This window comes from Alligator sinensis, unplaced genomic scaffold (genome assembly GCF_000455745.1).
Source record: "Alligator sinensis unplaced genomic scaffold, ASM45574v1 scaffold366_1, whole genome shotgun sequence".
Taxonomy (NCBI): Eukaryota; Metazoa; Chordata; order Crocodylia; family Alligatoridae; genus Alligator; species Alligator sinensis.
In genome coordinates, this window is record NW_005841851.1 from 567,923 (window position 1) to 578,749 (window position 10,827).

The window sequence follows — 10,827 nt, forward strand, 5'->3', positions numbered from 1 at the left end:
CCCGCCCGGCCTGTGGCCGCCGCCAGGTGCGCCCGGGCAGGGTGGGGCGGGATTGCGGTGGGGCCGGGCGGGTCCCCCCATCATCTCCGGCCGGGAGCCACAGCCTCTCCGCCGCGTCCCTGGGGCTCCGAGCGGGGAGACGAGCCGCTTCCCCTCCCCCCCCTTCCCGGGGCCTCTTGGGGGTGGGGGAGGGGAGGGTCCGGCCTGGGGCGCTGCAGCCCCCTGCTCCATTCTGCTCCGCACGGCAAAGGGCAGCCATGTTGGGAGGATGAGCTGACAATCCTTCAGGAGCTACATCGGGGGGACGGCAGCCCAAGGGCTGGGGTCTGCATGCGGGGCCCAGCCGGGTGCCCTTCATCCATCTCCGCCCATCAAAGCAGGATCCAGCTCGGGAGCGGTGGGGATGCTCCTCGGCACAGCAGCCTCCCCAGGCTCGACAGCCGTGCTGCTTCCCGCCTGCTGCCCTCGGTGAAATTCAGATGGTTTCTAGTCCTGCGTTTTTGTCCTCCGGCTTTCTCGCCTGGCGGACAAATCGCAGACGTGAGCAGGCCTCGGCCGCTGCCTCTAAAGGCTTGCGTTCGGCGTCGCAGCTTTTGTTCGGATAAGAAGAAATGTACGATCAAAAAACCTGTCACTTGGCAGCCATTGCTGGAGCTGCAGTTTTAGAGCGTCGGTTCTGAGCGATCTCCGGCGAAGTACCTAAAATGGGCTTCCCCGGGGTCCTCTTCTTCATGGGGCCTCAGTGCTCGGAGCAGCTGCCCTGCTAACTTTCCATGTGGTCATCTCTCTGCTTGTCCCTGCTATCTTTTAGTGACGGCTTGTCCCTGGTATCTTTTAGTGATCAGGTTACAGTTATTTGGGAGTCAGCTTTTAATTAAAAAAAGGCTGCACATTCTAGGATAGTCATATCCATAGGGCGGGGGCTGGGGTGGCACGGGCACTAAGGCACATTGTGGATAGCCTAAAGGTCGTGAGTTGGAGGCCATAGCAAAAGCGCTCACTCCGTGACTCTGTCAGATTCCGATGATTGTGAATTCTGCTAAATACCTTGTCACGACAAGGACATGAGAAGGAAGGAAGGAGCCATAGGTTAGGTTAGGTTCGGTTAGATTAGATTAGATATTAAGAAAAACTTTCTCATTGGGAGCGTAGGAAAGCTTTGGAACAGGTTACCCAGAGAGGTGGTGGAATCTCCATCCTTGGAGGTTTTTAAGACCCGTGGGTAGACAAAGCCTTGGCTGCGATGAGATAGCCAGGGCTGGCCCTGCTTTGAGCAGGGGGTTGGACAGTCGCTAGATGACCTCTTGAGGTCCCTTCCAAGCCTCATTTTCTATGATGCTAAGAGATGTAGCACTCTTACTTTCTATTCAAATGTGTTATGGCTTGAGTTAAGCATGGGTGATTCTACAGGTCACAATTTGTCCGATACATATTTTGCATAGAGATCCTAACTAAATTTTCCATTTAACAGTGGAGATCTAGCTGTTAAGAACATCAAGCCTTATTTTATTCTCTCATATATATATATATATATATATATATATATATATATATTTTGGCCAGTCATGGATCTGCTTGCTCAGATAAGTCTATAATATGGCTTTCCTCAGGTCTGTGTTCTGCTCTTGGCTTTTCATTTGAAAAAAAAGGAAAAACAGCATGTTCTGCCGCAGAGGAGAAATTGATGTGAATTAACTAGAGCTTAAATCTTTGTGCTATGATGGGTATTACTTTGATAAACAGCAAACAGTCTCTTTAAATATTTGAAGTCTTGTTTATAGGGATGTTGCCAACTAGTTTGAGATGACAAAGCTGGATCTTTCATAAACATTGTTTTTTGCCAACTCTGGAAATATGTAGGGATGTTACAGTTTAAATTTTAGTGAAAAGTACATTATTAATGCTCCTGTTTGTTTTAAACCCACATTTAGTTAATGCTTGAAATCCACAAAGGGAAATGGACTAGTGTGTTTTATCTTTTAGGCAGTTTAGATAATGAAGAATAGGCAAATTCTACGAGTACATTCATTTAAAATTTACTCATCAGTGACATGCTTACCTGTGTAAACTGGGTGAAGCAGTGGATTTTAATAATTGCTAAAAACATGTAAATACAAGTGAGGCAGCACTTCAACGTGAAGGGATTCATTTTTGTGCTGATGAATAGCTAGCTATCAAGGTATTACTTACCTTAAGCTTTAGAGGTAGATGGTGCGTCTTAGTTATGTATAAGACTCAGCATTAAGATCATGCAGTCCTTCATTCTTCTTTGTTCCATTTTTAATTTATGCAGAACACATGCCTAATAATAGACATCTAAAACTTTCCAAGGCACTAGGAAAATGATTCATCCTGGAATGAATTTACTGGCAACTTTCTAAACCTATATGGAGTATAAGGAGCAGCATATGAGTATTTAGATCTTGTTCTCATGAACCTCTGTCCAAGACTGCAGAGTGCAGCTAGTATTGTCTTACAGGAGGCATTTCCTGTAATTCCTCTGTAAGGAGACAATGTGCAGTAGTGGCAATAGGCCTGGGAGCTACAGGACCCTTGTGTCTGTTCTCCCTTTGTCACTGACTGCTGTGATACTTTGGGCAAATAACTGCGGTGCCTCGGTTTATCTGTCTGTGAGATGAAGATAATAGCATCTTTGCGGAGTGTTTTGAAATCCAATTGAAGTCACTATTTAAGTGCCGAGCTCTGACTGATTTCAGCAAGTTTTAAAATGAATGGAGTCTTGGGTCACATGCTATGTCAATTTATCAGAAAGTGACCTTGTGCTGTGAGACAGCAGAGAACGTGTCTGGAATCCATATATCATTGTAAAACAGCAGTGCAATGTGGGATGTTAGCTGGGAAAAGCCACAGGGCTGGGATTAGGTGAAATGTGAGGTGCAGTGCAACTGCAGTTACATGGAAAAAAATGGCGTCTGAAAACTTTGGTAACTTCTGCCAAAAGGAGCTCTTCAGTTTGTCCTCTGGGCTGAGTTTTCTATAATGTGAGTGACCCAGTTGTGTATACACTTTTTTTTATGGTCGCTGTCTTTAGAATAGGCTCTATTTCAGCCTGTAGTATTTGAACCTGTGCTTTTTTCAGGTGAGTAGGGCAGCTCTGAGACGAAAGTTGACTGTACGTGTATGTAGTGCCTGGATGAAAATAAGTCTTGGTACTTGTAATTGAAAACTGTACTGGGATTGCTTGATTCCCTTCTAGTGGTCCCTGGACAGAGAAGTCATTAGACTTCCCTATTGCTGTTTGAGAGGATTGGAGAGCATATCTTGCAGAAGTGCCTAGTTTTTTGTGTTCTAATTGTGGATGATTGTAACAAAATATGGCCTCGTTCTTCCTTTCCGTTCTTTAAATGCTGTTTCATATAAGGCAGTGAACTCTATTCTGACACCTTTAGTTTCTTCTATTTCTTTCATTTCTTTTTTGTTGTTTGCAGCATTGCTTCTGTCAGTATTGGGAACTCCTAATATTTATTTAAATAATAGAGTATTAGGTAGGTTAGGTTTTGGAGCATGTAAAGCACACTCAGCAATGTTTACACTAGATTTTGGGGCAAAGAGATTGATGTCTCTAGTCCAGACACCAGCAGGAAGTGAAATGCTTTGTTTTAAAGAAAAAACAGAAGCATTTTTGTCCTTGACTACTGTGCGGGCCGGCTCCCGATTTCGGGGGCGAGCCGGGCCCGTCTTTGTGCACACAGGCTATGGCCAGCAGCCCGGGCACGCGGGGCCGGAGAAAACTGCAGCGCGGTATGGTACGCTCGAGCTAGAATCAGTCACGGAGGCGTAATGGTTGATTGAAAAGATTATTTACTTACACCCAAGGTGGTCGCGGTGTAGGCTGGTCAGCTTTCCAGGCACAGCTCCACTTGAGTTCTCGTTGGAGGACTCTGATAGACTCGGTTCCTTGACCCTGGAGTGGTTTAGGCTCCGCGGGTTTAACAATTCTCTCTCACGGAGCAGCTGAATCTCCGTGGGTTTTGTTCGGTTCCCAGGTCCCCCGGAGCTGTTAAGACTCCGTGGGTTCGAAAATTGGGTCCATAGGATAGGGATACGTCTAGGGTTGCGATCGACGACGGGGAGAGGCTAGAGGTTATTGGCCCTGGAGTTGTTAAGGCTCCGAGGGTTCGCTAAATAGGTTCCCCGGAGTTGTTGAAGCTCCGTGGGTTTGGCAAATTAAACCTCTGTTGCCCTCTTAAGGAAAAAGCTGGGTTCGAAGGGATCAGCAGCGCTTAGAGATCTTCACGCTCTTTTCCCGAACTCCACGTGCTTTCTCTCTCTCCGACTTGGGCGGAAACTACCCAAGCCTTTTGTACGGCTAGCAAGCCAATAGCTAGCCGCCACGTGTGCCTATATTAAGATTGGCCAGTAATGTGGCAGAAATCTTAATACAAATGGCGGGAACTCCTTTGCATCGTACATCACCATAATGCAAAAGAAATGCACCATGCAAAGAAGGCTACAAAACTGGCGGGAAATACTCTCCTGCACGCGGGTTCTCTATTACAACAGAACACTCCACCGTGCAAAAGAGCTGCAATTTAGCGGGAACATAATTTAGCGGTGCCGAAGCACACACAAACAAAAAAACCACAACTTCGGGTTGTGACAACTACATACTGCAAATGCACATAACTAAGGACAACTCAAGTAAAATTGAAACTGTTAGTTCTTTTCCTTCATTCTGCTAGAGTTACCTGCTGGGGTGTATGAACTGGAGAGGGAGAAACACTAGATCAGACTCATGCAATATAAAGAATGAATAGAGCAGAGAAGGTCAAATAAAGTAAAATCCTTTGCTGTTTGGTACAAGGGAGGGTTTTGGGAGCTTTCACTGCTTCATTCTGTTGTTGGGATGCCTGGGGATGTGTCAAAGGGAGGAGAGCAGGCCAGTGTGGCAGGGACATGAATGGCACTGCATGTATGTTAATCCCGTCCTTGTTCTGTGAACGCCACGTCCCACTCTGTCAAGTTCAAGCTACAACATTTTGAAGTCTTTCTTCTTTACCTTTTTTAAGGAAGCAGGGTTGTATGTTTTTATAACCAGTGCTTCCAAGTTTGAACTCCCTTTAAGTGAAGAATCCATTGGTCTTTGTACTGAAGATGAGATTTCTGATGATGTAACAGAGACTCTTGTCATTTGTGTGTTCACTGGCAAGAGAGGCGCTACAGGGAGATCCCTCTGTGTGAAAGTAGCTTAAAGTAAAAGATGCAAAAGTACTTAAATTAGCACAGTGACAGGAGGAGAAACAGCTTTGGTGATGGACAGAACTTCAGTCCACTTACTGGTATGCTTTAGTTCTTGTTTCAAGGCTGATGAATCAGTAATAAACGTGGAAGAAAATATTGCTGTAGCTTATCATAGAACCCCTCCCAATGCCTGACTTCCCTATATGCTTTCCTTAGCTTTACCTTGTCCCTAGTTATTTGGAAATAACTAATTGCTGCATGCCACTCCCTGCTAAAATATAGCCTTATGCAAGGCTGTCGCTCTGAAGTTCCTGGGACAGTTTGAAAAAATTTGTGACTTAAAAAGAAAGCAAGGTGGTCTCGCATCTGTATCAACAAATGGATGCTCCAGTTATGAGACTTCAGTACAAGCTGTACGGTAAAAGAAGATTGGATTAAGTACATTTAAATAATACTGTATTAAGTAGGTTAATACAGTCCGGGGAGGTACTTTAATGAAGATATTAAAGGAAAATAGTCATTCAGTCCTATATTATACCCATATTATACAGATTGAAAGGAAAATGAGCAGTAATGCAAACTAAGCATGCCCATGAAATTTCTCACCTTCTGAAGTTTAGGAGGCATTTATTCTTAAACATATATTTCAGCTGATACAGACTTCTGATTCATTAGCCATTGTAGCTAGTTTCTTAAGTGTTAAAAGCATATACTATTCCTGGTCAGGTTAGCTAGACAGTAGAAAGAAGAGAGCCACTCAACAAATGTCTGGTAGCCATTTGCTGGAAATCAGCTTTCTGTCAGCTCTGTGCAGTTTGGTTTCTAGTTTTGCCCTCTACAAATATATCCTATGAACATTCCTGTAATCCCCTTTCTCCTCTGTCTGACCACACAAATCCTATCGCTTGCTAATTTATCTGTGGCCAGTTGTGCAAAGTGCAGAATATTTTACCTAAGTGGGATGTTGTGATCACTTTGGTGAATTGCTGTAACATTCAGTTTCACTTGAAGAACCTTGATACGATGTTATTCTGCTAGTTTGCTGTCATGTAGATTTGTTGGCAGGAAATGGGTACGTATGGGGGTCAAATTATAATAGGTGGGAATAGAGGTGAAAAAAAGAGGAGAAAATCCAGTTAGTTGAGGCCCAGGGAATATCATGGTGACATGAAGTCCTATGTTCGCTACTTCCTGTCATGCAAGAGATGTTTGGGAGTGTTAAAACTATAGTGACCAGCTAACTGGGGAATGTGATCTGTGTTGCCAATAACTGAGAGCTTGGCTTTGGCTGTTTCTGTGACAAATCATCCCTCCATGTGAGTTATGCTATTAGTCAGTTCTACAGTTCTGGTTTCTGTAGGCACCTAAAATTGTACCAGTCATCTGGTTAGGCACATTGATAATCTGATGAGAGGAGTACCTCATTAAATAACTTGCCCTATTCTATGGGATGATATAACCTTCTCTCATACCATGTGATGTGCTATCATCCTCTGCCATTAGTGGAACTGAAAAGATGTGGTTTTAATGATACCTTCTTGTGCCATGTGAAAATGTGTCATAGCTTGAATGAGGCATGTTGAAGCTATTTTTACCAGCTGGTGAATTTGCTATCTTAGTTGGCACACCGACTTTCTTCTTCCCAGTCCATTTTTTTTCAGGCATTTAGAATTATGGTCATAACCTGGAATAAAAGCTTTATCAAAGAGGCAGATTTTAGTTAACTATGAGAGCAATTTGCAGGTGCTCTGGCCAACATACCCTCACTTGTGGAGCACTGGCTAGCACAGCTGCTGTTTTGGCAGAAAGAGTTAGGACTCTACCTGTTAGCGGGGAGTAGACAAAGGAGGATGTGCACAGAAGTGTGCTAGCTCTGGTCTGTACTGTTTTATCTGGAATGGACTTGGCTCCTGGTCCAGTGCTTTGTTTTCTGAAAACTCGGAAGTACTCAGTCATTTGGCAGCGACATGGCTTGAACGGGCAGAAAACACAAAGCCCTTTTCTCTGGAATTACATGCTGTGCAAGAGATGGTTGAGGATTTGCCTCCGCAACTAGAGGTGCACCAATTCATCGGTCCTATATCGTATCGGCACCGATATAAGGAAAATTGACAGTATTGGGAATTGGCTTTTTTTGGCTGATGTGGCTGCTTAATGTTGCTGATAAATGCCCTGTGCTGGCGCACAACTGCAGTGCAGTTCACGGGCCAGGAGCGCAGCCCAGCAGCGTGCAGAGCAGCTGGGTCTGGCTGGTAAGTCTGTTGTGAGGGAAAGGGTGTGGGGCAGATCGAGGCGTATGCCCCCAGATCTGTCCATGGGGGTGGGCGGACTGCCGCTGCAGACTGGAGCCAGGATGGTGCTGAGCTGTTCCTGGCAGAGGGGTGGACCAGGGCAGTGCTGTTCTCAGGGTGGGCAGCGGGGCTGGGAGGGGGGCTATGGTGAATCTTGGGGTGGCTGCAGCCTCCCCCATAGTCCCCCTCCCAGCACTGTTGCCATCTGCCCCCAGCCCAGTGCCTGCCCCACCCCCAGCTCGCAGTGGCAGCTCGTCTGCACCCTGCGCGCAGATTTGGGGCATGTGCACTCCTGGGCTACGTGTAATGGCAGAAGCTGTCCCCTGTGCCACCCCCGGACAAGCTGCTTTTGGCTCCGTGCCATGCCCTGCTCCAGCTGTGCAGCGCCTCCCTGTGCTCCAGCCCTACTTCCTCCCTCACTGTGGGGGACTCGATCTACTCATCCCTTCCCCAACAACAGACTTATTAGCCGGACGCTGCTCTCTCTTCACGTTACCAGGCTGCACATTGGAATTGGATTTGTATGGGCTGATATGGCTTGCTAAAAATCAGCCATCAGTATCGTCCCAAAAAATCTCTGTCCATGCACCCCTATCTACAGCAAATGAAGGTGTGATTGTAGTGCATGTTAGCACACCTGTGCTAGCTTAAATCTGGCTAGCCTGGGTTACACTACCAGCAAGCAAATGGTAGTGTGGACCAGCAGCCAGAGTACAAGCACTCCAGGGACCCTGAGCATGTGTTGTGGTAGTTAGTCTGTGCTGCTGCATCTTTCCTGCCATTATCTATGCTAGCTAGAGGGAAACTAATGCATGCTACAGTCATACCTTCATTTTCCCAAGGACACAATTCCCAGTGACGCTAGCATCCATTCTTCCTAGAGAAGGAGGGAAGAAATGCAGATTAGCTGATTTGTTTGCTTCAAGAGCACTGTGTTGGATGACATAAGCGTTAAGCAGGGAGGTGGCCTGGGGTACTGACATGAATATTCCAGCTCCATCTCTGTAGTTAAAAATTCAGAGGTGTTTTTTAGTTGTAGGGTGAATGAGGTAATCTTCTCACTTGAACTCTTCTTCCCTGCTAATTCCTGTTTGTCTTGAGTGTTTTCTGAGAAAAATCTGACACTTTTCCTTTTCTCTCTAGACAGCTTCAACAAGGAACAAACTGCAGCGAAACCATTGCCTCTGATTTCTGAGCACTTCACTACAGGACATCAAGATGTCGGGGGCTTCTGTGAAGGTGGCTGTTCGGGTCAGGCCCTTCAATTCTCGAGAGACCAGCAAAGAATCCAAATGTATCATCCAGATGCAAGGCAACTCGACCAGTAAGTTGATTCTCCTCTTCTAATGGAGTCTGTCTGTGTTTCCTCTCTTTTGGTCCATTTTTGATTGGCATAAACTTATGGTTGTGCACGTTGTCATCTGGAATTACCCTTTCAGGGAGCCCTCTTCCTTTTTTTTTTTTTTTTTTTTTTTGAGGCTGACACAGATTACTTCAGGCAAATACAAAATAAGCAGCTTAAGTCCTGGATATGTGGATCTTGCTGCAGGTGCAGCTACTACTTTCTGATGCTGAGTTGAGAGCACAGGGAATGGTTTGGGCTGCAGAAGGTTGCCACATGGGGTTTGCTTTAGTGTTACTGCATGCTCAGTCCTGCTAGTTTTCTTTGGTGGACTCGAATCTGTGGTTACCGTGAGTTAAGAGGCAGTAGCTGGTTGGGCTAGCCTGAAGAAAAAGGCTGTCTCTCCATATTAAACACCAGGAGAAGTCTTATTTCTGGTTTTGCTGTACTCTAGTCCGTGGTAAACCCTGGAGTTATTAAATCATGAGTTGGAGCAGGTCTCTCTTGGTGACTGGCTGTCTTAAGTGAGTGAGGGGTGAAAAATCCCAGAGGCCTAAGCTTGGACATATTGTTAGTCAAATGAGGTGTTACCTGGTCCTGGAGCCTGAAGTTTTCTGGATTCCATCTTTTCCCTGGAGATTCTCATTCCTGGTACATGGACTGAGATGACACAAAGTGGGCAGATCAGATAACTGAGGGCTGGTATGAGGGCAGGCCTTGTTTGAGCTAAGAAAAAAAATCCGATGCACTATCCCTTTTATAGCACTGAATTGTCATATTAAATACTTACCTGAGAACATTAGTTTCTTCCCTCATTGAGTGTCCCTCAGTGTGGGGGCTAATAGCCCACATGTGTGTTTCTTTTGTTATACATCTTAGTTGGTTAAATGCTCATGTACCGTTAATTGTATGTGTAATAACAGGAGCTTGTTCTTCTTGAGTCCAGCTCTTCTTTCAGGCACATCCTGCAGTGAAGTTTTAAACTGCGTGGCAGTCGCCTACTCTGATACAAATAGTTGTGGCATTGCGAGTCACATGGAGATATGGGTAACATGGAGCCCTAATCTCAAAACAGATGCCTGTTGAGAGCTATAATAGGAGATGCTAGGAAGAGAAACCAAGTCAAGTTTAGACTGGTGGATTTGAAATTTCCTCTACAAAATAAAGAACTCTGGGACTTAACCTGTTGTAGATATAGGCTATACTTCAGATGAAGACGAATTATTGTTATCAGTATTTTCTAGTTTAAATGGATCTTTTATCTCATGTTTGCCTGCCAAGTGTTAGCTCATTGCAACATAAAATAGGAGAACTGTTAAGTGCCATGATGGCACTTATAATGGAAATGCCCACAGGTTAGCATAGGGTTTTGCTTGCTGCTGGGGTGACTGGACAGCGGTAATTTCATCGGTAAGATCTTCTAAGACTGTGAAAACAGCTCCTTTGGTCCAGTGACAAGGTTGCCTGGTTTATCTCTGGCAGACCATCTGTTAGCTGATCTGCGGTGGAATGCAGGCTCTGGGTCGCCTTGCTAAACAGTGTCAGGTACTAAAATGCTTGCAGAAACAGAGTGAAAGTTTAAAATAAGTAAATCAATAAAGAAGAAGGTTTGGGGAAATATTCTGCTTTAATATGGCTGGCACTTCCTTTGCATCTTCTTGCTGCCTTGTCTTCCCTGTAAATGCTCTAATCTGCAGCCTTCTGTTTGAGTCTCATGGCACTTGCACAAGCTGGCTTAGATGGCAGATGGTCAGGTTTAACTCACGGGGGCCATTCGAGTCTGTGGGAAAAGAGTTTTCAATTGCAAAGACTCTGGGGTCCCTGCAGTCTGAGAGCTATTTCCACCTCCACTCCTCCATCTATGCCTATTAGAAAAGAAATATGCCAGGAATCTGAAGATAGAAAAGGCATTTTCTTGAATGCCTGGAGCAGGCTCACAGGATGATAAAATGTTCAGAGAAGGAAAGGGGTGGGACATGACACTTCCTGCTG

General features: G+C 45.3%; 1 protein-coding gene across 1 annotated transcript in view; it reads left to right on the forward strand.

Moving 5' to 3' along the window:
• Positions 1-4: 4 nt before the first annotated feature.
• Positions 5-10,827, forward strand: part of KIF1B (kinesin family member 1B) — a 143,192-nt gene continuing 132,369 nt past the window's right edge. The window contains exons 1-2 of the mRNA XM_025212245.1: positions 5-26; positions 8,637-8,817. Coding sequence (XP_025068030.1) covers positions 8,712-8,817 — 106 coding nt within the window. The 5' untranslated portion in view covers positions 5-26; positions 8,637-8,711. The remainder of the gene's footprint in view (positions 27-8,636; positions 8,818-10,827) is intronic.